This window comes from Bufo gargarizans, chromosome 2 (assembly GCF_014858855.1).
Source record: "Bufo gargarizans isolate SCDJY-AF-19 chromosome 2, ASM1485885v1, whole genome shotgun sequence".
Classification (NCBI taxonomy): Eukaryota; Metazoa; Chordata; class Amphibia; order Anura; family Bufonidae; genus Bufo; species Bufo gargarizans.
In genome coordinates this window covers 544,270,875-544,298,572 of record NC_058081.1, presented here as the reverse complement: position 1 = coordinate 544,298,572, position 27,698 = coordinate 544,270,875, and the positions used below count along the sequence as shown (strand labels likewise).

Below are 27,698 nucleotides of genomic sequence, written 5' to 3'. Positions count from 1 at the left end.
CAGACCCTCACCAATCTAGTAGTTATCCTCTATCCTATATAGGATATAGGATCACTTCAAATTACTGGTATACCCCTTTAAGTTGCAGAGTTAAACCATGCAAAACACAGCAAGAGCATATATGGTACTTTGAATGCAAATATTGTCTTTTTTGGAATTAAACTTTGGACCTCCAGGTTGGGCATGCTAAAGCTGGCCATACACATTAGATAATACTAAACACATTAAATGCACATTTGCAGTAAACTTTAACTTTAACTTTTCAATGGTTGTTGTGTTAAATGTCAATTTAAAGGGGTTACCCAAGATTCTACTATTGATGGTCTGTACCTCAGGATTGTCCATCAATACCTGATCAGAAGAAGTCCGAAACCCAGCATCATCTCCAGTCTGCTGAAATTGGCACCTTTACTCCACGGCTCTGTCCATTCTATAGTGGCTGGAGCTGGTTATTGCAGCACTGTTCACATTCAATGACCAGATCTGTCCACTACACAGTGGATGGAGGTGTGTACTTTTGGTGCTGATTTCTGACACCAAAGCTACTGCAGAAAAGCTGATCGCGGGTTTGCTGGGTGTCAAATACTGATGGTCTGTTTTGGGCATAGGCCATCAATAGTAAAATCTTAGACAACCCTTTTAAGGCCTGCTGCAACTGGGTATTTAACACGTTAAAGACACCTTTGCACATAAAAATCGGTTTGGCTTTATTTTACTGTTGAAAATTGTCTAAAATTACCACAAAAACAACATACATTTTTCTCTCCTTTGCCTTGTAAGTGTCTGCAAAAAAAACTCCATTGCTTCAGTATGATGCTGCATTAAAAAGTGCCCTAGAACCAAAAAAAAATGCACCTACATTTAAAATGTACGGCAGAAAAAATAAAAATAAAACGTGCCCTGTATTTCAAAATTCCTACTAAAAACTATGAATGATTCCAGCTTAAAGTGTTTATCCAGGAATTTGATATTGGTGGCCTATCCTCAGGATATCCTCAGATAGGTGGGGATCCTTCTCTCAGCCTGCCCATCGATCAGTTGTTTAAAGAGGACAATATGCTCACCAGAACTATGGAAAGTGCTATAGGCTCTTCACAGCTAACTAAGCCCAGTCCCGTACAGCGGCTGTGCTTGGTATTGCAGGTCTGCCCGATTCACTTGAATGAGACCGAGTTGCGCCTAGGCCATGTGACCAATGTACGATGAGGTCACTGGTCTAGAAAGAGGCCTAAGTGTTCATGGAATGCTGCGGCCTCTTCAGATAGCTGATCAGTAGAGTCATGGGTGTCTGACCTCTGCCGATCTGATATTGATGACCTATCCTCAGGATACACCACCAATATCAAGTTCCAAGATAACCCCTTTAAGTTACATCTGTATAAATTGATTTAGCTCTGGTCATTAGTAGCGAATAGAGATGAGCAAATTTCTTAAATTCATTTCGGGTCTGATTTTAACAAATCGGTTGGTAGATTTGATTCAGGTATGAATAAGTTTGACCCAAACCAAAAGTGCTCATATTGACCTGGAAAGTTGTATTATGACACTGATTTATTCTAGGACTGTATGCAACCCCATTCAAGGTCTTTAACACCAAGACAGTATTAAGTAGGGATCGACCGATATTGATTTTTTAGGGCCGATACCGATAATTTGTGAACTTTCAGGCCGATAGCCGATAATTTATACCGATATTCTGGGAATAAAGTGACAGTGACATATATGGCTATGGGTAAACGGATGGTGGCTGGTAACAGCCTGTGTAATAACACACCACACTGTCAGGTTTTACTTGAAACATGGTCAACAAATTAAAGGGATTGTCTGGGTTTTTTCAAACAGCTGATTGGCAGGGGTGCTGGGTGTTGGACTCCAGCCAATCTGATATTGATGACCTATCCTGATCATAGGTCATCAATAGAAAAAGCCCAAACAACCTCTTCAAACTTTTTGGTGGCAGATGCACTCTTCTCTGCCTTCTGGCCAGCGTTCTGAGAAATTTGTCCGAATCAAATCCGAAACTATTCAGATTTGGATAAAATCCAAATTGGGAAACTTGAGACACTACTGATCCAATATGGCAGATCTCTTGCCTACTGACAAGTGGATACTTGTTTATGGACAAGCTCCATTACTTGTTGATACTGGGATTTGCTCATGGTCAGACAGAAAAAAAAAATCTTCTATATACCATAAGTTTTTTTCTACCTCTACGTTTGGGTTAAAATTAATAATATATAAAAATCATGTAAACTTTAAACAGATAAAAAACTGTGATAAGAACGTGCCGTACTGTTACAATGTAACTATTCAGAAAGACTATGCAGTATTGCTCATACCAGCCTGGTCATTCAGGAAAGACAAGCTGCCAAATGTGATAACCAAATCTCTACCGTGCCAAGAGCTGTTGATAGAGCTGGAAACTGACTGTATTGTATTGCAAATTTAGACAACATGCGCGAGACAGTTTAGTCTATACTGATTTTCCATGTGGATTTTAGTGCAGACCGTATTGCGTGTCCTCACCACATCCACATAAATGTCCTCTTAGGTTACTTGCAGATTTTGTCATGGATTTTAACACAGATTTGCCCCAAATCTGCCTTAAAGAGCCACACAAACCAGTGACACATTAAGGATTTCAAAATCCGCATCACAGGTCAATTTCTGTACTGAAAAGTTCTGCACTGTGTAGGTTTTCTGATGCAGTTTTGAAAGCCAAAAAGAGGAGAAGTCGTATCTGTCCTTTATACTTTCTCTCCTTTTACGATTCACTTCTAAATTTTGGCTTCCAAAACTGTATGCAGAAATCTGACCGTGTGGCCATACCCTTATTCTGAGTATTTTCCGCTCCAAAAATCTGTAGGTAATACGCGGTGTGGGCATGTTCCCTTAGTGTTACAAGAAGGCAGTTTGTATTAATTCACATGGAACGCTGAGCATGTACACTTGTATAAAAGCAACCTTTTGGATGTTGGGTATTTTAATCATGGAAAGAGTATATTAGTGAATAGTTATAGAGTAAATTCTGGGTTACTAAGGAAGACACATCGTTCTAGATAATCAAAATATGATATTAAAGGGTTTGTTTATCCATTTAAAACATATTTGAAATGGCTCTGTATGGTGTAAAATACTAAAAAATATTTATATACTCATCTTAACCAATCCCCCCGCCACTCCCATGCTGATGCTTCCTAATCTCCCATTTCCTGTTTGTCAAGCAGGACCAGGAAGCCGATACTGGTGGGACCAGATTTATCAGGGTGGCTGATAAATTTGGTACATCTTTAAGGAGGATAATGTATTCAGTACGCTGTGCCATAAAAGTGTGATTTTGCTAGTTTAGTTAGTGAACTAGACATTTGAGGAAAAATTGGTGTATCCGCTTCATTTTTATGGTGTTTTGTGCCAAGCCTAGCAGTTTGCATTTACTAAGGGGAGGTCAGATGTTTTATGGGCAGATCTACCTTTTTGCCAGATTTAGAGCTTCAAATGGCTTCAAAACAAGCAGACACAAAAAAAGCAAAAAGTAGCATATTGATACATTTCCCTCTTCAAATGTTTGCACTTTTTTTAAAGTCTCTGCTTGGTTTGAAGACCTTGTTTGTGGCACATTTACAGAATGTTGCATCAATTGTTAAAGCTGTTACACAAAATACCTATGGATTTTGTATGCCACTTGGGGACTCTAATACACTTGTGGCTATTAGGCAACTTTTTGCAAAAATTTGCATTGATAAACCTGGCTACAAATGTAGCTCCAACCTCCTAAATTTATACCACAACCCTTTTTTTAAGCAAGCCATGTACCTTCTCTGCTTAAAAAAACCTCATGTTGGACAAGGTAAAAAAAAAATAACTGTCCAAAACACACAAGGCGTGGAGACCATAGTAATGCCACATTCTTCCCTGCAGCTCATCTGTTTTATTACAGATCGTGCATTCTGTGCCACAGTCAGAATTTAACACGCTATAAAAAGACTAGAAGCCTAACTCTGTCTATGGCTTCACTAGAAAATGGTGAGGAACGTTGAGTTAGATTTACTAATCTTGTCTAAAATGTAGATAGTGTGAATTTTGGGGGATTTATCAAGCCCTGCTCTCCAGAATTCTGGCTTCTAAAAATCTCAAACTTCTCAAGACAAAAGTGTCAGACTAAAGATGCACCAAATTCATCAACGATCATGCCCATTTAATAATTTTGGTGCAAATTACAGCAACACAGATGCCTGCTAAACTAACTTTAAAGGGGTTTTCCTAGATATTTTAACTGATGACTAATCCTCTGGATAGATCGTCAGTATCTGATTCATGGGGTCCAAAACCCAGGACCCTTGATGATTAGCTGTTTGAGAAGGAACCGGTGATCATAGTAGCACCGCAGCCTTATTGCAGCTTTGCCTATGCTATGTGAAGTCACGTTTATTGGTCACATGGCCTAGGTGAGGCACAGCCGCTATACAACATACAGCGCTATGCTCAGTGAGCATGGAGATGGCCATGGTACTACTGCGAGCACCAGTGTCTTCTCAAACAGCTAACTGGAGAAGGTCCTGGGTGTCGGAGCAGCATTGATCAGATACTGATGATGACCTATCCTGAGGTTAGGTCATCAGTTAAAATATCTTGGAAAACCTCTTTAAAATTTCACTCATGATAAACTCCCTTACAAAGAAGCAGCAAATGTATCACTGTGGCTCATGCTTGAAGATAAATCTGGTGCCTGGCTAGACACTTTTGTCTTACTTTGTACCAGTGACGTACATAGAGAAGTAAGGGCCCCATAGCAAGGATCAGGCCCCCCACAGAGGACAGAAGGGTTTCTGCTTAAACCCCTTTCAATAACCCTTGGGTTATTTTTCTACTGCCTATTTTGCTAAAAGTTTTTCATTTAGAGGGTAGAGTCCTGACCAAGTTTTCACCTACAGTAGAAGAGGAGATACTCCCAACTAAGACTGGGCCCCCTCTTGCCCTGGGCCCCATAGCAGTCGCATGGTCTGCCACTATGGTGGTTACGCCCCTGCTTTGTACCACCTATTGGTTGCCTTACTTTGAACCAACATTTTTGTGCAAGTTATTGCATTTAAAGTCATTCCCCATTCTGCTAAGGCACGACCCTTTGTCAGGCAGGAAAACTCCACTTTGTGCATTTTTTCCATAAATTGGTGATAAATGTTGCCGTATCATACGACAAAGTCTAAGGCTCAATCATATTAATAATTTCCTCCCTAATGAATGACCGGCCTGTGCCCTGTTTTATCGTCACATTGATTCTTCTAAAACTCATCTGTTTGTAGAACACTACATTCATCTCCATTGTCCTGACCTTCTATGAAACAGGCATCACCAGCTTGGCTTCAGCGCTGTGACAGTCTAGATAACAGTAAATTACGGTAAACTCTAGTCTGGCCAAAAAAAAGAAACGATTTCCAGATGTCCTCTTATTACCAAAGAAGTCGGTAGAAATGCTAGATAACTGTCAAAATATGACTCATGGAGGGAACGCAAAGACTTTTTTTATTGGGTTATTTTCTAGTGGAGCTATTGGACAGCGTGGCAAAGCTTCACGTTCCAGACATATGCCTTTGTAGCTCATACAGAAAGTACCTAGAAAATTACTTATTATTTGGAATTATTAAAAACACTGGGCAGTTCTCCTGACATGCCTCTTGCATTCCCCCAAATAATTATGCAGGAGCACTTCTGTTATTCCTCCTGGAAAAGTAGAAAGCAATTGACAAGCCAACATATTTAGACATAGCACTGATTGGGCAGCAGGAGAGTGTAGGGGCAAGTGGACTAGTAATGCCAATTTATGTATACATGGCCAGGAGGAATAACAAAAAGGCAGGTGCATGCAGAGCGCTAAGGAAATATGCTCCAGAATTGTTACTGTATGGGGAATACTAAATATCAGGAGAAGTGACATGGGCTCTTTAATAAAATGCATTAGCTAGAAGTCCAATAATGCAGCTGTTAATACACGGAAGACAAATCTACTTTTTCGTCGTAAAGTTTCCTACTGTGAGCCGGTTGATCGCTTGGCCTGGAGTTTCACAAGTCATTTGATTTCATGTTCCATTGATTTGCAGCTTGGCACATTCTCAACTTGCAAATTACTGCCTGGTACAGTATATGTGCCGTTGTGCAGTGTTGTATTCGGAGGATGATTTCAGTTTACATCAGAGGTGCAGATTATCCCACAAACAGTATTACTATGCAAATCAAGAATTATTAAAATATACAATATTTTTTAAAATTTTGCTCTCTGGTAGCGCCCCCCTGCTGTTTATCCTTCTGGCAGACCTTTTCCTGTGGGGGCGCTGCATATCATCTGTATCTCTGGTGCTATATATGAAGGTGCAGTGCAGATGCAACTGCTTGATGAGCTGCTACGCACCCACAGAAAGGGAAGATAGTCCTCCAAATAGGTGAGTAAAAACTATTTAAAATTTATGGGATAACTCCTTTAAAGCGGACCCGTCACCTCTCCTGACATGTCTGTTTTTGTGAACACTTGCATTCCTCATGAATACTAATTCTGGAGCATCTTTTCTCAGAACTCTTCATTCCGTTCCTTTCTTATTCCTCCTTGAAATATCTACTCGGTGCTGACTATATGACACCCCCAATTAAGAAATCAAATTGCATTGTCCAGTTGTCAATTTGACCATACATTTTCAGGAGGAATAAGAATGAACTGCAATGAACTACATTCTAAAAATGGCTATTTCTTGGGGAAGCAAGGATTTCCGCCATGCGCGTTGGCAGGTCCTCTTTTATATGTACAGTGAACAACATGATAAACGTCTATTCTTCTTTAAAAAATTTCCATAATTTTTTACGCTATTAATTTTTCTTCTTTATGTATATATTTTCTAATAAAATAGAAAACCAGTTAGTTACAGGGGGCATTACGTGTTGTGTCGGTGATGATTTAGGGAACATTCTGTAACTTGACAAGGAAAATATGACTAATTACAGAGTAGATATAATTAATATTGCTCATGACTGCAAATACAGTAATTTCACTTCATGTCATGTGGTTACATAACACATTTGCACAAGGCATATCTAGTATTCCTCATACCCACTGCCCGGGAGGCATGTTACAACACTGAACATGGCTGGAAAAGATTACCACAACATAGATTGTAACAGAAGGGAAAACCGCAGGGACAAAACCATGAGCCTCTCTTCTAAAGTTCATATCTTAATGTGATTCACTGTCTTTCATATCAGATCGGAGGAGGTCTGACACCCGGCACCACCACCAATCAGCTGTTTCAGGTGGCCACTGCACCAGAAATGATACAGTGTATGGAGCTGGAAGCAGTCAGCTCTATACACTGCCTAGTGGCCATGCCGGGGTACTGCAGCTCAGCTCCCATTCAATTCAATTGCAGCTGCAGTATGTCGGCGCCAGAAAATATACAGTATAAGAAGCCTTCTGCTTCTACTCTGTATACTGTATAGTCTTCAGCCCTGCGGCTGCCTGAAACATCTAATTGGTGGGGTGGAAGGGGGTCAAATACTACTAATACTAATGACCTAGCCTGAGGGAAGGTCATCTACAATATCTGTAGCCCAGACAACTCCTTAAGGCTACTTTCACACTAGCGTTCGATCGGATCCGTTCTGAACGGATCCGATCATAATAATGCAGACGGAGGCTCCGTTCAGAACGGATCCGTCTGCATTATTTTTAGCATATAACAGCTAAGTGTGAAAATAGCCTCGTACGGATCCGTCCAGACTTTCAATGTAAAGTCAATGGGGGACGGATCCGCCTGAAGATTGAGCCATATTGTGGCATCTTCAAACGGATCCGTCCCCATTGACTTACATTGTAAGTCTGGACGGATCCGCACGGATCCGCACGCCTCCGCACGGCCAGGCGGACACCCGAACGCTGCAAGCAGCGTTCAGCTGTCCGCCTGTCCGTGCGGAGGCGAGCGGAGCGGAGGCTGAACGCCGCCAGACTGATGCAGTCTGAGCGGATCCGCTCCATTCAGACTGCATCAGGGCTGGACGGCTGCGTTCGGGTCCGCTCGTGAGCTCCTTCAAACGGAGCTCACGAGCGGACCGACGAACGCTAGTGTGAAAGTAGCCTTAATCTGTGTCCAGCACTGGCTACCCAGGAAAAATCCTGAACCAAACATCTTCAGACTAGTAAGGGTATATTACTATATTTCCATCTGTCTCAATGCCTTTTTAGCCAATTCTCTCAAATTTGACAGGAAAAATAGCACTACATAAAGCACATATTTTTCCTTTCTAGATGATGGACACCCTGACAGACCCCATTAAAAGTCGGTAAAGTCTGTTCATTACGTTGTGATGAATCCGGCGTTGCATGAAGTTTTCTATTGTCAGTGCCAAGTGAAAAGAGTCTAAGTCTACCAATAACATTCAGTAGGGCAGTGTGAGAAAATCATGCCATACGTATACCCAAAAGCTGTATACAGTCAGGTCCATAAATATTGGAACATCAACACAATTCTAACATTTTTGGCTCTATACACCACTACAATGTATTTGAATTTTTTTTTGCTATGGGGCCCAGTCATTTCTAGCTTCGCCCCTGATTGGTAAGATTGGGCGGGCACTGGAGCGATAGAGCGCCCTGCTGTAGGAGAAGGCGGCGTGAGATGAAAGGAGGAGGGACCAGCTCCTGGTGGTGTCGGGCACACGGTGCAAGCATGGCGATGGAGGATCTGACTGAAGCCTAAAGACCAGACATCAAGGTAGACCTGCAGAAGAAGGTGACAGCGCAGTATGTGATGTATACATGTGTGTAATGTATGTAGTGCAGTGTGTGTGATCATCACATACATTACACACATTTATACATCACATGCCCCCTCACAGTAATAATGCCAAGATATGTGCCCTCTTCACAGTAGTAATGCTCACACATGCCCCCTCAAAGTAGTTATTCCCAGATATATGCCCCCTCACAGTAGTTATGGCCAGATATGTGCCCTCTTCACAGTAGTTATGCCCTGATATGTGTCCTCTCACAGTAGTTATGCCCTGATATGTGCCCTCCTCACAGTAGCTATGCCCTGATATGTGCCCTCTTCACAGTAGTAATGCTCACACGTGCCCCCTCACAGCGTTTGCATTTCTTTCTGGCAAAGCTACCTGGTTCCGGCCCGCAAAATTTATACCAAGTTTAGTGCGGCCCTCAGACGAAAAATAGTTGGGCACCACTGCTCTAGACCGTCTAGCCACAAACGCTCATTGCAGATGCTAGAGAAGCGTAATTGGCCCAGGCCTGTACAGCAGAGTAACTTGTAACACTAAGGCCCCTTTCACACGAGCGAGTGTTCCGTGCGGGTGCAATGTGCCTGCATGGAATCTGTACCCATTCATTTCAATGGGGCTGTGTACATGAGTTGTGCGTTGAGTGAAAAATCGCAGCATGTTCTATATTCTGCGATTTTTACACAACGCTGGCCCCATAGAATTCTATGGGGCTGTGTGAAAATCGCATCGCATCCCCAAGCAAGTGCGGATGCAATGCATTTTTCGCGAATGGTTGCTAAGAGATGTTGTTTGTATACCTTCAGTTTTTTATCACGCGCGCAAAAACACATTAAATCTCATTGCACCTACGCAATAAAAACTGAATAACTGAACACGATTGCATACTAATCTGAATGCCCTTGCTTGCGAAAATCACACATTTTTCACTGAACGCATTCGTAACGCATCTGGACATAATCCACTCACACTTGTCTGTAAGGGGCCTAAGAGTGCTGTACACAACGTGGTCCGGCAGTGGAATTCGCATGCATATCGCTAATCCCGGGTCGCATCTCTACATGTATGGACAACCTAAAGGTCATTTTACACCTAGCGAATATCAGGCTGTATATAAGGGATGAGCATGTGTAGAAATGCTTGTTCCTGATAATTGACCTGTGTAAAAGGTTCCAGTGATCACCCGCTCATCAAGCAAATGCTCATCGATCGGGTGATCATGTCTTACACCAATTTCTGTGCAGCAGATCATGCTGTCTAAACAGCGATCTGCTGCCCATTACACATTTTCTATGTTGGGAAGTGATCACTGTATTGATTGCTTGTTCCCATACAGTGGAGGTGATCGCCACTCATCGCCACTGACAAGCAGGCAATTATCAGAAAAGTTTCATTTAGTTCTGCTAATTGCCTGAAACATCAGTCCTTGTAAAAGAAACCTTAAATACTGCATTGTAAGCAAGACCTGAAAGTAATTTGGACATAGATGGGAGTCAAAGAATGAAGGGGTTAAAAAGGAATATACCTATTACTGTATTGCTCTGGCTGCGTTCTTATTAGCTACTATGAGAGACATGCGTGATATTTGATTAAAATGTTACGATGTGCTGGAAAAAATCCTGTCTACAGATATCATGGTATGTACTGCAAAAAGGTGAAATCCACAGTGAAAATCTGCACAAAGAATATGCTGTGGATTTAAAGGCGATGGATACCCTTGGGGGCACATTATTACATTTGGGCTAAAAAACACTTTCACTTTTCGATTGGTCTTTATTAAAAATGTTCAACCATTTTTCCTCTACAGCTTTCAGATTCAGTGTATCCGTAAATTACTGAATTCACCTTTACACTGAATCTGTCAAGGGGCTGCCCTGATGGCTTGGTCTGTAGTCCTTATCTGTACTTTCCTGACAGCTCCTAAGCTCTTATTATAGCGCAGTTCTTATTTGATAAGAATTTACCTACGGTATAATGAGCGTTTATGAGCTGTCAGGAGTTCAGAGATATGGACTATAGCCTCCTGACAGATTCAGTCTAAACCAAACAGAAATAGTCTATAGATGCAAAGATCTCCATAGCCATTATCATTACACTACCTGTCAATTTCCAATCCATACCCTTTTTTCCTACATTGTGTGGAAGAGATTTCCTTGAATCTCATTACTTTGCTGCTACTTTAAAACCCTGCAGATGTTCTTCCAACAGATCCTGACGGAAACGGCACGTGTAAACATACATGTGAATGATACGTGCGAAAAAAGAAAAATAGAATTCCAAGAATCCAATTCGCTGTGCTAAACATGTCTACTATCTTTTATTTAAAATAAGAAAAATGCACTGCTGGCGCTGATGTAAATAGCAAATCTGTTATGCCGCTACTCCCGCAAGTTGATTACTTTAGCACTGACGGCATGTCTCAGGAAACAATTAGAAATTATTACAAAATGTTTCATTCTGTCATCTACTATCTTGGTCTGCCACGAAAACTGAGAGGAAATTAGTAACTGTCAAATTAAGAATAGAGGCCCCATCATATGCCAATCTCTGATTTTAACTACGCCACCAGTCATCATCTTCGATTAGTCACGCTCACTTCTGATATAATCCTCTTAAGAGAACGCAATCTAATATTTAAAGGGAGAAGCCTGGGACTAACGACTGCTTTACAAATCGAACATTTCAGATGTCTATAATAAACCATTACAAGCTGGGATGAATATGTTACAGGAAACCTGTCACCATCAAAATGCAATGTAAGCTGCAGGCAGCATGTTATAGAGCAGGAGGAGCAGAGCACATTAATATATAGATTTATGGGAAAAGATTCACTATAACTTGTATTTTATTCATTTAAACTCCTGCTCATTCTGGGCGGTTCTATCAGTGATTGCCAGCTATCTCTGTATACACAGTCATAGAGAGGGAAGGTGGTCAATCACTGATAGGACCGTCTCCATGACTTCAAAGACCAGGCACGATACAGAAGCTCCTCCCAAGGTTGTTCACCACATATTTCTCTCCACTGCTGAGATCAGTCTCCTTGCACTGGTCACACGATGATGACATCATCATCACAGGTCCCTCACTTTCAAAGCACTGTATTCCTTCCCTGATCATACGACAATGACATCATCACAGGTCCTTCTCCACATCATTCTTCTCACAGCTAGACATGCAAGTGTAATTAGGGGGTGGGGCCTTTCCTGTACAGCTGGCCCTTTTCCGCCAATGGCCCCATAGCAACTGCGTGGTCTGCCTCTATAAGTACACCATCAGGGTTGCTAAAAATAATTTTTATTTTTTATGGACAACTTATACCAAAATCACAAACAGCCAACATTTTTCACGGACACCTTGGAAAAGCATAATAAATTATAAAGATTTTAAGTAACCCATGTCTATAGCTCAAAATACTGATAAGAACTCATTACCAGAATTTACTGCGAGTTGTAAAATGATGATAATTGCCAACAAAATAATCTATTCAAGTACCATCAGACACATACCTACAGTAAAAAAAATAAAAAAATAAAATAAAATAAAAAGTCACCTATTTTTATGGACTATCCAGACATTTCTGGACGGCTGGCAACCCTCTACACCATTGACTACCAGATGTTATAGAATCCAGTCTAATCTATCCAAATATCAAGCAAGGAGCATACACTTATTACAGTATTTCCACCAGTACTACATGGTAATATCTGTGCTTGTAGCTATGCTGGCAGTATTGTAGACCACTAGAACAAAGATGCAGTTTCCCATTGTCTGGCAACCACATTGCAGTTCACTTTTGGAGGCAGATATGGTACAGCACTTTTATTAGGACATTTGTGTGTGACAACACAGCCTTGTACAGATGTTTCCTTCCTTATCTTTCCTCCTGGCTTGACATATCCCAAAATGAGAGACGTGAGATGACTAGTTTTAAAAGAAAATATGATTTTGTGATACTTTGTTGGGAGATGTTTATACTATGTGTGTCTCTCTGTGGCCACCCAGTGGTTGTGATGTGCATTGCAGGGTTCAGATAGCGTGTCACAATAATGTATTGAATTTGGTAAAGTTGTAATTTTTAGATACAAAGATGTTTGACTAAGCACAGTGATCTGCATTTAGTATTTTGGCTATGCCTGAATTTCTGGCATAATTAGCCTCAAATTTTGGTGCATCTTTGTTGGAATTGGACACTACTTATTTTAGACATATATATGAAGGAAGTAAGACAAAAAGAATAATCCACTGTGCCTCACCTACTGAGGAATTATCGGAGAGGAGGCTTGGTTTAGCGGGAACGGGTGCATGGCTAAAGGTTTTATATATTGCACCAAAATGTTGCAACTAAATTTTGTTATGAAGGTATCCAACCAATAAGTGGCCTACAGTTAGACGACTGCTGACATTCAGGTAATTGCCTGCAAAGACAGCCCATGTAAATGGCCTTTAGTTATGCAAAGGGCAGTATAGACTGATGGCAGAACTACTTGCAAGCTCGATTTCATTTACAATGTATACAATGTCTACAGGAAAACAATAAAAAAAAAAAAAATCTGGCTCCAGGAGTTATAAAGACTGAGTCTTCTGACGTCTAAGATGTCACTTGCCTCGTCTAAGGTGTCACTTGACGTAAATTACAAAAGGAAACAAAGAAAAAAATGCTGAACCAGTTTTGCTGGATTTAGTCTACACTACTGGTTTTAGTTCAGTTGTTTTTCCGTTTGAGAAACTGGTGGAACAGTATTGTTGACAAGGACACATTTTCCGTCATGCCTTTTAATTTCATGTAGCATGATGATCAGGCCACCTTGTGAGTGAAATATTCTGATTCACAAAACAAACCAGAAATACCTTATCATTCTTATCACATCAAAGCTTAATGGAAAAGTAATTATGCCTTTAATACTTATCATGTAAACGGAGGCACCAAACCATTTATATTGAAGTGAACCTTAACTGAGAAGATGATAATCATTAACTGTACTATTTCCTTCAGAGAAAATACATAGCGAGAAAAAATAAAAATACCTGAAATCATAGTCATTAGAATAATGGGCCTCCTGTAGCCAAACTGTCTAAAAGCCCTTTTATACCCGCCAAGGATCTGGCCAATTATCAGGGACTAAGGGTACAGCCATACAGTCAGGTGTCTTGATGCAGTTTTGAAAGCCAAAATCAGGAGTGGATCATAAAAGGAGAGAAAGTATGAAGGACAGATATGATTTCTCCTCTTCTTTGAGTTTACTGTTTTGGCTTCTAAAACCCCATGCAGAAACCAGATTGTGTGGCTGTACCCTAATGCTTTCCCCAAAATTGTCACTGTATAGGTGCTTCTTATCATCCCAAAAAAACTGCAGGACTTAAGGGGAACCTGTTACTGTACTATGCAGCCTTCAGTGAGGTCAGCAAAGTTTAGTGACAGACCCATTCATTTCCGTGGTCTGTCATATTTGAGCTGGTAGTCAATACTTTTATAGTACTGATAAGCCAAACCTCACAGTGCGCCCTGCGATGGTGATGAGTCGGATGAGACTCTCTGGCCCCGCCCTCCTCCGGACTATAACTACGTATAACAGGAAAGAAACCTGCCAGTCATGTTTAGGAGGCGGGGAGGGGCGGGGCCAGAGAGACTCATCAGACTCATCTCCCTGAGAGGCTTGGCATGTCAGTACTATAAAAGTGCTGCCGCCGACATCAGAGGGTATGTCACTATAATATGCTGTCCTCGGTGAGCAAAATCTTTTTTTCTTTGTAAAGAGGGGATGTGCTGCCAACAATCTGAAAAGTCAGTGGGGAACAAGCGATCACAATAGTTCGTCCTCCTTTCACTTTGCATGAAGTTATGTGAAAGGTCCTTTAAGTGAGTGCCAGTCACCTTGTATAATCTCGATCAGTGTAATTTTATTGCCTGGCATCGGCTTATGTAAGAAGACCCCAAGTGTGTATTTATATGAGTTTTACTACTCGGAGAGAGAGCTATTTCCTGTACAGGTTCCAGGCCAACTCATGACAACTGCTCCTTGGGACCTTGACATGTGGCCGTGAAGAAGGTGCAGGAAATATAAAGATTCACAAGGATCTTTAGAGCAGCAAAGACTAAGGCCTTTACTTATCCAGTGGTAGCTATGCCAGTCGCATTAGGGCCTGTGCTGCCGGAGGAGGCGTGCAATTTATGAGGTGCAGTCCTGATCATAAATTAAATTCCTCTTCTGGCAGTCCTGCTTGTAGCTGGCATAGATTTCAGTTATCATTTATTTAGTTTCTGGTTCAAATGATGAATGTATTGGAACTGAAGGCCCGACCCTCCTCCGCCGTTGCTACTTTCCCTATTTGGAAACTTAAGAGGGCGGCATAAATACACCGGTATGCATTATAATTAGTTGTAATGGTGTTTAACAGGATTACAAAACTGGGTTTTGCCACTTTTGTATTCCAAAAACATGCCATAGGGGAAAGATAAGTTTCCCCCTAAGGTCCCAAAAGTGATTATTGCACATACAGCATGTAGGTCAGCGACTAGCTATAACAGATATATGGATGTTTGGCACATCAAGCCTATAGGAAAGGTAAACAAAGACCAGCAGGGATCCCCAATACATTGGAGCTAGTGCAGTGGGGTATTTAAAGGGGTTGTCTGGTTTTCTCATATTTATTACCTATCCACGGGATAGGCCATCAATATCAGATTGGCAGGGATCCAACTCTCGGAACCCCGCCGATCAGTTATTTGAAGAGATTGCAGAGATCTTGTGATTGTGAGCGTTCTTATCAACATTGCAGCGAGCAGGTAACAGGTTACATTTGGGACAGAGCCATTGTAATTACACAGCTCCGTTGCTGCAATGTTGATGGAGAGCAGGAAAAAAGTGAAGAGAACCCAGCACTTGCCTGAGGTAACTGGACAACCCTTTTGAAAGGTTAGTAATGTCTGGTTTGTTATTTTATAACATTTCCTGCAGCACTTTCTATCAGACAACCTGTTTAACAATACTTTTTACATGACTATCATAACCCAACCTTTCAGTAGGGAGTGGAGGAAATCTCAGAGTATAAAGAGGACCACGATAATGATACTAGCCTGGCATGTCATGTATTTCTGGGCAGTTACTTGGTATGTGGTGTATAGTAGTTCTGAGCTGAAGCTTCCCTCTTGGCTGTTTTCACACCATTTGGCAATGTAGAATTATTATTCCGGATTTGTTGTTCAGAAAAGCTATAGTACAAACACTTGTCCTTGAAAAAACTGAGATGTATAAAAAAGAACATTGCATCCTTGCGTGGCATAAATCATGCCCTCTTCATGGATTTGATTGTGCTATTTTATTTCCAAAACTGAACTAACAATTTGGGGGGGGGGAATGCAATGCACCATAGTGCAATGACTCAGTGGCGTACATAGAGAAGTAAGGGCCCCATAGCAAGGATCAAACCAGACCCCCCCCCCCCACACACACACACACAGGACAGAGGGGTTCCTGCCTAAACCCTTTTCAATTACCCTTGAGTAATTTTTCCACTGCTTCATTTGCTAAAAGTTGTTCCTTCAGAGGGTAGAGTCCTGACCAAGTTTTCACCTCCAGTAGAAGAGGAGATACTCCCAACTAAGACTGGGCCCCTGTGGCCCAGTCGCATGGTCTGCTGCTATGGTAGCGACGCCCCTGCCATGACTAGAACGTACAGAGATTCAAAGCAAAGTCAGGACTAGGCCCCCTATCTCTAGTGATGCAAACTGCTACTTTTACATAAAATTGGATAGTAGATAAGAGACAGACAGCACCCTGATCTTTTCTCCACACAAAATGAACAACGTTTCTGCATGAGTGGTCTTCTTCAGCCTTCAACCCTGTAGCAACTGATCCAGCTTCTTAATTTAAGATCTGTTTCAACTGATATCTTATTTAGGCTATGGAAAGATCTCAGAAGGGAGGATGCATTATGCTCATTCAGGTATATTCCAACCAGGCTCGATGCTCATCATCAGCACCATGAGAACATTTCCTCCATGCTCCACTAGACGGATTACATGAGACTTTAATTGGTCACTCACATTTACCAAAGGCAAGCTGATAGCTTTCTCTAAGGTTCTACCATACTTATAACTGCAATGAGAGGCACACTCACACCCGTCAAACTACAGCTAGGTGGGATGCTGCTCCGGTGCAAAGCCAGATCTCCTGGTATGTAACCACTTCAAGCCAATGGTTATTCTACTATTTCATGCCTACCTACCAAACACCTTGCTTTAAAACATTTTTCAGATACTAAACCACCACCACCCAATTATTGTGCTGTCTAACAGCTTCATGGGCAGGCTTGTGTATAAAAATTCTGAACAAGGATATTGTAAAAAACAAGCTATAACCTGGTACATGCCTTATGCCAATTACCCTAAATCTGGAAAGGGCCATATCAGGGAATAGTCAAGATGTCTAGGATAGTAATCATGCCCATTGTGGCATAATTGACATGCCAAAGCGGTTCAGCAGAATATCTCCTGAAATCTTGTGTCTGCTTAATGTTTCCTGGACCTGCGCAGCTTCATCTGTGCACAACGCATGCGCCAGAACTTAGAAGACAATAGCAATAGTACTGGTGCCAACGACTGGTAACAGTGCAGGGTAGTGGTTTAAAGGGGTGGTCTCACTTCAGTAAATGGCATTTATCATGTACAGAAAGTTAATACAAGGCACTTACTAATGTAGCGTGATTGGCCATATTGCTTCCTTTGCTGGCTGGATTCCTTTTTCCATCACATTATACACTGCTCATTTCTATAATTGGTTACGACCACCCTTCAATCCAGTAGCAGTGGCCGTGTATGTGCACTGTAGGAAAAAGCAGCGGCCTTCCTGGTGGCTGAGAGTGTGGGAGCGCACATAGGACGGCGCTTTTCCCTATAGTGTACAAGCACGACCACAGCTTCTGGCTTGCAGGGTGGTCGTAATCCCTGGAAATGAACAGTGTACTGTATAATGTGATGGAAAATGAATCCAACCAGCACAGGAAGCAATATGGCCAATCACAATACATTAGTAAGTGCCTTGTATTAACTTTCTCTACATGATCAATGTAATTTGCTGAAGCGAGACACCCCTTTAGTGTGTGACATCCTTGTGACAAACGAAATAATATTTTGACATTGGCCACTTTCATCTACTTCCTGAACATTGGGACATAAAGTGAATGGTTTCATAGCCAGGACTTCTGTTTACTCGCTTGCACAAGGTCTACACTTGTAAAAGGGTTCCCTTCCTGCAGTTAATTTGTACCAGGAACTCCTTTTTCACTTGCTTTCATAAATTATAAGGACATATCTACTGCTACTGTTGGTTGCTACAGAAGTCATTACAGAGGTGCAGAATGAGCTAAAAGAACATTCTAGTACAAAGTAGAGGTTTGATTAAAGGGGTTGTCCAGGTTCAGAGTTGAACCTGGACATAAGCTCCCCTTCACACACTTAGCCTGTATCAGTGGAGCATGTCTTACTCCGATGCTCCCCCTTGCCTTGTGCTTCATAGGGCAGGGCATGGGCTGTTTCTTTACTGCAGATGACGTACCCGGCTTTTTTTCAGTATGCTAGGCAGAGGCTTCCGCCTAGCAGTGATCCCGTTGACGTCCCTCACACTAATGGGCAGTCTTTAGTACTGCCCTAGCCTGTAAAACAGCCTAGGGCAGAGCTAAAGACTGCCCATTTGTGCCAGTGACATCACCGGGCTTACTGCTAGGCAGAAGCCTCCGCCTAGCATGCCCATGAGAAACCCAGTACGTTACCAGCAGTGAAGAAAAAACCCTTTGTCCTGCACGATGCATCGCAAGGGGGAGCATCGGAGCAAGAGCTTAATAGGGGTCCTATCATCAGGGTTTATGCAGAGCTCTAACCTGTTACAGTTTTAAATGTTAATTTCAGGGGCTGAAGGGTGTTTATTGACATGCAACATATTCACATTGATGACATCTATAGATAAGATGAGGGGCGTAACTACGATTCACAGGGCCCCATAGCAAAATAGTGGCCCCTGCGACATAGTGTAAGATTTTTTTTAAAAAGCAGCATAAGTAGCAATAATAAAGGCATGTATACTAGCACCATATATCAGGAAACTCACATTATAGCAAAAAGCCGCCATATTGTTATTCCACACAAAAAAGTACAATATTGTTACACCTGATAGGCCCCCTTCCCCCGCAATCTCTGGGCCACATTACAAGTGCTATGGCTATAGTTCCTCCCATCGATAAGATCTTGGGAAATGAGTGGCTAAAGCTTCTGGGACTAATTGCTACAGAGTACTTATTGGCATGTTCTCTGATGTTTGAGTTTTATTTATATGAAACCTTTAAACCCTTTTAAATCTATAACCCAAGAGGTCCACTCATTTTATCCTACTTTACTCTAATTCTAGTAACATTACTCGGCTGAAAAACACTACCCTCACACAAAATGACACGTAGCCATTCCTTTGTCTAGGCTGCTAATTGACATCAATTTTAGCGGTACGTCAGTCCTTTCGAGAGTGCAGGTCACCCATCTTCAATACTGCGGCCAATGATGCATTTCGCAACGAGTGCATTAGACTCGTTACGAAAAGCAAGTCCTTGTGTTTACATTGGCCAAATGAATTTTTCACTTCACGTGGATACAATGTAAGCAGAAACGATTGACCTATATAAACAAGTCAGAACACAAAGCGTACATAGCACTCTATGCAAGCGCAGGTATGCAGCAAAGTGTATGTTAGCAACTGGTCATGTGCCCTGCTACCAGCATGGCCCACTTGTAGGTCCATTCCTCATCTCACAGAAGGAATGTGTCTGCTGGAGATAAAAAAATAAAAATAAATTGAGGATTCATGAAGAACACCAACTTTCCGCTTAAATGGGCCATTGGTTTTATCTTTTATTACCCGCTTTACCTTGTGAACGGGGTGAGAAGTAACGAGTAAAAGGAAGTACCCATAGTGGACTGGTGAATGTTACAGAAGAACTGAGAAGCTCTGAAGATGTAAACACTTTCTCTGAACATTGCTAAGGGCTGTCACTGTTCTTGAAGAGGAGCCATATGAAAATATCAAGTGTTTTTTCCGTCTCAACGAAACGTCTGCGATCCATGAATCATCTTTCTATACCATGAAGGAACATTGTCACCAATTCTAATAGTCAAGATGATATTGCGGGCCACGTGAACTCATATTATGAAATGTGTCTATTTTGGGAAGAAAGCACTTGAGAGAATTGCTTGAAGTGCAATATCTGATGTATTAATTAAATATATCCTCCTATGTCTTGGAAGTTCATCAAAGTTTGGGGTCTGGACTTTGGAGGTCACTAAATCTATATCTGGGATAAGTAAAAAATAATTGACTTTTCGTGTTGATTGGTTAAAGGGGTTGTCCCATCTCATCAGTTGAGAGTTGTCACTGGTCCACAGCCCTAAACTTTCTGCTTTTTTTGAGGGTGGTTACTTCTGTCCTAATTGACAGCACAGGTAAGCGGCTCTTTGATGATGTCATTGCGGCGCTAGCCTGTGCCTGGACGTTTCTGAAGCTGTTAACGAGGTATTTTCATTAGGAGCATCTGCACTAGCTCAGTAGAAGAGCTCCAGAGCTATTGCACATGCCCTGGATCAGTTCTACAGATACCACAGAGGTGGATGTAAGGTGGCTGGCATGCATGTGTCCCAGTTTTGACTCCCGCGACCCTGGCCACCACAGATGCAGAAAGCATTCCATGCACTGCTCAAGTGCGGCCTGTGCTGCAAGACTGCAGTGAATGCGGACAACTAGTACTAGGAACTAGGGCATCTGTCACACACTAGTAGGTAAAATGGTGGGCCACTGTAGACCAAAGAAGAGTCTCACGATATCTATGGCTTCTCCATATGTGCTAGCAATGGAGAGAAAAAAAGTTTTTTTGTGGTATGCAGAAAGGCCCTAGGTGCAACCAGGCAGCAATCTCATTGTACCCAGGAGGTGATTTGCATACCACAAAAAGTCTTTTTTTTCTCCGGAATGCAGGCATATGAGATATTAGGAGACTCTGCTGACAGACTTGGATCTAGATTCAAGTTACAACATGAAGACCAGCTTCATTCCAACATGACTGCCATTTACCCTCACGTTCCCATGTCACATTCACAGGGCCAAAGTAGCCGAGATATCAAATTTGTTATGCCTTAGGATGAAACTTCTTGCAAGAGAGGGGTCCTCCTCATACTGGAGAGCTGATGGCAGTGCCACTGTGGAAAAGGTGAAGAAGCTGCTCTACAGGATGAGGGTCCTGCTCGTCATATGTCCGATTCTCAGAGACCCCCGTGTACATGTATGTTCAGGTTCTGCATGGTTAGTTTTGAAAGATGAGATCCATGCCTGCAAACCACTGACTTCTGCAGAAACTTATCAGGAGCACACAATGCTATTCTGTGGGGATTAACATCAAGTTAATCTGCACAATTTGTGATGGTTCTGGGAAGCAATGGGGACATTTGAGATGCCAGGTCCTGGAGGTTGTGGTAAAGTGCAGCAATTAGAAGGATCACAAGAGATGGACTGACTTGTCATGTGCCTACAAGTTAAAGGCAGCGCTGGAATGCGGTTTCCATCGCAGTATTTCCTCCAGGGTGAATGCAGACTGGCACAGGCAGCCAGAAAATGCTTTGACGTAGGCACACTTGCCTTTTTCAAGTGGCAGTGGTACCATTCAGCCTGCGTATGTAAGCGCCCTGCCTGCCCGCGGGCTCCAGGATACGTGCCCGTGTTTGAGCTCCTCACTGGAGGCGCAGGAGTACAAAGGACGGCGGGCAGAGGGCTCCTCCGGCGCCCAGGCTGCAGCCCACCATCCTGGCGGCGCTAACACTGCAGTGCATTCAGCACGCTTGGCTTCTGCCGACAGAGGAGACTACAGTATACACCCCAGACGGCTTACCTCGTCCACTGTCAGCGGCATGCAGATCCGGTACTCTTTGACCAGCATCCTGGGCCCGGCGCTGGTTCTGTGCTAGGGGAAAACTTTGCCAAGCTCTTCGGGTCTCCCCTCACCTTGCAGTGTGTGCTTCTCTCAGTAGGGCTTCAGGCACACCTATGCATGAAAGTGTGAAACTCCACCTACCACCACACACACGGTGTTAACTCATTGCTGACTGACTGAGGACACTGAGGTCTCCTGCTAACCTCCCATCTGCAGCCTCCAGCAGCTCTGTCAGGGCAGGCTCTTGTTGTTTTCTCCTCTCCTCCTCGCTCCCTCACACCCCCCTCTCCCCTCTCCATTTCATCAGAATGCCTTCTTTTCCCTTTCCTGATTGATTTGTGACTTCTGCTGTAAATGTTCACTTTCTCCTGCATTATTTACTAGTATACAGAAGAGTGTAGGAGAGCAGCCCATCATGATAGAGCACATTTAGACTAATGGCATTTCTGACAATTAATAGAAGAATGCTTCATATCCACCGGACAGGGAAGATGGGAATGTCACTATGTTATTTCCTACACTTGTCAAGATTTAGGTTTTGATCATATGTAGTTATTTTTTCTCTCTTATTATTACTATACAGTCAACATGTTCCACAGCACAGTATAGTACATGATTCATTCATTCACATGGCTCCCCGATCCCTTGTAATCTGGTGGCAATAGTGGACACATTCATAGAAAACATTTAAGATAGTTTTAGGGAGTCTATCAGCATCAGACTGGCTCAGCAGAGGACCAGGGAATCATCTGGTGGGCCAAGGCTCTGACCCATAATGGGTCCAAAGGTCCAGGAGAAAAATACTTTTGGAGATGCCTTTGGAGACATCTATTTCTTTGAATCAAAACCTATTAGACTTTATTGATGATATGGAGGTGTTGGACCCCAAGAATAAATTCATCTGGTGGTCCCAAGGAACCCCAGTCCAATCCTGGAGGTTATACTCATTAAAAGACATTATTGGCAGGACAGTCATTCATATGAACAGTCATTCACAACCATTGTCCAGTGTAGACACCTAAAATGATCCAAGGCTAAATGATAATTCACTCGTATGTCATCAGTCACATTTTTGTTGCTGACCTAGAAATCATTGTTGGTCAGCAGTAAATACACACATGTTAAAAGGGGTTATCCCATGACTAATGTAAAAAATGAAAATCAGACATCAAATACTACATGACAATCTCTTTCTAAAAACAAAGCTAGAACCTTTTACCTCACATGGATCCAGAGATCTCCTTGTTCATTGCTCTGCTAGATTTATATCAAGCTGACAACTCAAGGGGAGTTTATTTTGTGCTGCAGCTAAGGGTGCATGTCTCAGCTCTGCCTATCACTAGTGATGGACAAACATCGTCTGGGACGTTTCACGAACGCGCGTTCGCAATCAAATGTTTGCAAACCGCGTGTTCGCGGCGGGCCCCATTCACTTTAATAGCAGGCAAACCTGAAAAACCTTCAGGTCATATTTGCAGCCACCAAAGTTCACAAATCTTCCCACAACATGGACAGTGACATACCAGAGGGGGATGAATTGCAAAAATTCCTACAAAAAATATGTATTTTAATCAGGAGCCATTTGTATGCGTATTAAAGGAAACTCTCAAAAATGTGCCCTGTTGGAGCCTAGAAATTTTTTATTTTAGACCACGGGAGTACATGCCCCAAAAATTAGGCCTTCACCGGACATAAAATAACAAGTGATTATGTGGCTGGGGGTATATTAGACGGTCAGTGGATAACAATTTTACTATAGGCCACTCCAGTACAGGCCCCAAATATTAGGCATTCTCCTGACAGAAAAGAACAAGTGATTGTGTAGCTGGAGGTACATTAGGAGGTCACTGAATAACAATTTGACTAAAGGCCAGTGGAGTACAGGCCCCAAAAATTAGGCATTCATCTGACAGAAACGGCCTTTTATGCCGCTGTATATACATAAGACAAGGACCATTCTTTGTTCTGCGTCCTGGTGGATATTTGTGGACTGGCGTGAGGAAATTCAATTACATGTGGTCGTTACAGGTGTTGAATTCCTCAGAGATCCATGCCTCATTAATTTTTAGAAATGTAAGATAGTCCACACTGTCGTGAGCTAGGCGAGTGCGCTTATCGGTCATGATTCCCCCTGCTGCGCTGACCATCCTTTCGGACAGGACACTGGACGAGGGGCAAGCCGAGAGTTTCATGGCAAATTGTGCCAGCTTTGGCCACAGGTCAAGCCTCCACACCCAGTAGTCCAGGGGTTCCTCGCTTCTCAGAGTGTCGGACACCTGTGGGTTTAGGTGTTCCCTGAGGCTAGATCTGGAGGGCAGTTGACGATGGGCTGGCTGCAAAAATGATCTCATATCCGAAGTGACCAACACATTTTCAAACTGCCCTCTTCTTGCAGGCGCGGTAAGATTGATACCCGCACCTGTTTCGCTGTGGGTGGAAATTCCTCTGCCAGCGCCCGCAACAGCAGAATGCAGCAGCTCTCGCAGCAAGGCCTGGAAATGCTACATTCTGACAGCCCTCTGTGACACTGGCAACATGTCCGCCATTTTGTGTTTGTACCGGGGGTCTAAGTACATTGCCACCCAGAATTGGTCCTTGCCCTTTATGCTTTTTATATGGGGTCCCTCTTCAAACACTGGAGCATGAAGGCCCCCATTTGCACTAAATTGGAAGCAGTGGACCGCCCTTGCTCCTGCTCATCGCCCAGGAGAATATCTTCCACGGTCTTCCCCCCCCCCCCCCCCCCAACAGCCAAGGACAACACCAGGGATCCTTGAAAAGTTGAAAGTCCCCCTCAAAGCCTGTTCTTCTTGCTCCTTCTCCTCCCCTCAGCCACCATACTCCTCTGACTCCTCTTCAGACTCCTGCTGAGTTGTCCCTCTCCCCCCGGAAATTCATTCAGCATTGTGATTTCCTCATCGTCTGGCTCCTGCTCCTCGACTGCTTGATCAATGACACAACGCAATGCACGCTCCAGAAAGAAGGTGTAAAATACGATGTCGCTGATGGTTCCCTGCCTGCGACTGACCAGTTTGGTGATCTCATCAAATGGCCGCAGAAGTCTGTATGCGTTTCGCATGAGCAGCCGCTGGTGTGGTGAAAAGAAACCAAGCTCCCCAGAACCTGACCTGCTGCAGAGTTCATACAGGTAGTCATTAACGGCACGTTGCTGCTGGAACAGCCTATCAAGCATTTACAAGATGGAGTTCCAGCGGGTCAGGCATTCACAAATCAGACGTCTGGTGTCACCGCTAAACGTCAGCAAGGCGAGCCATGGCCGTGTAAGATCTTTTAAAATGTCCAGAGATTTTCCTGGCCTGCCGCAAGACGTACTAGACTCCGGGGTATTTGGCAATGAATCGCTAAGTTCGGGATGTGTGCCATGCACGGCACGTATGGCATTTTGCCCTGTTTCAGCGCGTTCAGCAGATTGGCACCGTTGTCGCACACCACTTTACCAACTGACAAATTGAGCGGGGATAGCCAGTGATCGGCCTGTGACCGCAGAGCTGAAAGCAGTGCAGGACCCGTGTGGCTCTTGGCTTCCAGGCACAACAGCTGCAGCACAGCATGGCAGTGTCTCAACTGGCACGTCAAATAGGTTCTGGGGGGCGCAGCGGAAGAGGCAGTAGCAGTGGAAAAGGAGGAGTCAGCAGAGGAGGAGAAGAAGGATGAAGTAGGAGGAGAAGAAGAAGAGGCAGGCCTGCATGTAATCCATGGCGGTAACAACAAATCCACATGGGTGCCACGGGTTATCAACTTTTTGCGCTCAAACATTTGGGCCACGGAAGCCTGCCATCTGCCAGACGAACGCAACGACGGCATGGTGGAAGGTGGAGTGGAAGACAAATGGGAGAAGAAGAAGAAGAGGCAGGACGTGGAGCGCCGGTAACGTGGTTTTGTGGATTCTGACGACGTTGCTCCCACTGGGCTCGGTGATGAGAGGCCAAGTGCCTTCTTAAGGCTGTCATCCCTAGGTGAGTGTTAGGCTTACCGCGTCTTATGCGTTGACTGCACAGGCTGCAGATGGTAACACTATTGTCAACAGCGGACATGTTAAAAAAAGCCCACACTGTGGAGCCATGTGCCGGCATTCTGAGAGCGCAAGATGTGACCGTGCATGGTGGATGGCTCGCTCCAGATACATTTGCAGTCTGCTTTTTGCCTCATGTGCACTGCGAGTTCTGCCTGCTTCTCCTCCCTATCTGCTGCTCCGTCTCTCCATCTGAACTCCTCTCCTCTTCCTCTCTTGTGGGCACCCACGTGACATCCATCGATGGTGTAAGAGCAAAATAAAAAACGCAGAGACTACAGCACTCACTTCTCCAAACAGCTGATCAGAAAATGGAGTGTTGCCAATCTAATATTGATGACCTATCCTAAGGAGAAAGCATATATTTTTAAAGGCCTAGATAACTTCTTTAAATTCGTTTTTTTTATCAGAAAGATTTTCGAATTGGTTATCTATGATTATTTTTCTGCTGATGGTCTTGTGAAATTGCATATTGCTTTGAAATTTTGTGTTGAAAAGAAGTGGATAATATGATGGCACATTAACAGAATTTTCCTCTCCTAGTAGTACTGTTGTTGCTCTTATTATTTTATTATTACTAGAGATGAGCAAATTTTTCAAACATTTAACTCAATCCAAATTTATTTGCAACAAATTGCGTTCAAAAATGTCTATTTACTGGCTGCATAGAGCCTTTATAGTGGTGTAGGACACTGTGCCTTGCAGTAACACGCATAGGGAGTCTGCTTTTGTAGTGAAATAATACTCAGTATGACATGCAGATGACAGGCGTCGCTCTTAGAATCACTGCACACTTCACTTATTTGGGCAGTCAAGGGCGAAAACTGACCAAATAACTCAAGTATGAACTCAGTCTTACAGGTCGATGTTACCATCAAGAAGAAGTGCACTCCTTTTACACCGTAGTCAGCTGATTCCACATAGATGTCTACAGAACCTGTTCTATTAAAAGCTTATACAAATAGAGACCCCCGACAGAGTAGAGTGGGTGTCAGCAGTAAGTTTGTGTTGATGTCACTGATTAATTTGGCCTTACTCTGATCCATCAGAACAATAGCCCACAAAAAAACTGATCCTGTCTGTGGAGCATCCGCCTTCACTCGGTCAGCATTTGGTCAGTAATCCATCAGTATTGCTAATACGAAAAAAAACAGGAGTGAATCCAAAACAGAGATGACACGTGAATGGAATATTTGCATGTCTTCTGTGTTTTGTACCCACTCCTGCTTTTGGCTACCAAATCACAAGCCAATTCTGATGGGACCATACAGGCCTTACAGCTGCTACACAGAAAGGATCCATTGTGCGTCTCATTTTTCCTTCCTTCTGACAAATCAGAAGAAATGTCAAATAAATGATGATGTGAGCCAGGCCTAAAGGCAAAATAGTGGCACATTTGTGGAGGGTGGGAACAGCATAAGAAGTATACATAGTGACCATATGACATAGTGGTGAGGTGGAAGCAGCATCAGGAGGCCACAAAGTGGCACAATGAAAGAGTGTGGAGGTGGCGGCAACATCAGGAGGCCACAGAGTGGCACAATGACAGTATGGAGGTGGCAGCAGCATCAGGAGGCCACAGAGTGGCAAGGTGACATAGTGTAGAGGTGGCAGCAGCATGAGGCGACCACAGAGTGGCAAGGTGACATAGTGTGGAGGTGGCAGCAGCATCAGGAGGCCACAGAGTGGCAAGGTGACATAATGTGAAGGTATCAGCAGGCCACAGAGTGGCAAGGTGACATAGTGTGGAGGTGGCAGCAGCATGAGGAGAACACAGAGTGGTAAAATGACATAGTGTGGAGGTGACAGCAGCATGAGGAGACCTCAGAGTGACCCAGTGACAAAGTGGGGAGATGGGTGGCAATATCAGTACTCGCTGATGATGGTGGGTGTAAAAAGGAGCACTTGGCATCAGATGTGTGGCATCAGG

General features: G+C 43.2%; 1 protein-coding gene across 3 annotated transcripts in view; it reads right to left on the bottom strand.

Annotated features, from left to right (window-relative positions):
- LOC122928574 (cytoplasmic phosphatidylinositol transfer protein 1-like) overlaps positions 1-21,968 on the bottom strand; it is a 141,103-nt gene extending 119,135 nt beyond the window's left edge. For all 3 annotated transcript variants that reach the window (XM_044281548.1, XM_044281550.1, XM_044281549.1), the window contains exon 1: positions 21,694-21,968. In XM_044281548.1, coding sequence (XP_044137483.1) covers positions 21,694-21,741 — 48 coding nt within the window. In that variant the 5' untranslated portion in view covers positions 21,742-21,968. The remainder of the gene's footprint in view (positions 1-21,693) is intronic.
- Between the last annotated feature and the right edge of the window lie 5,730 nt (positions 21,969-27,698).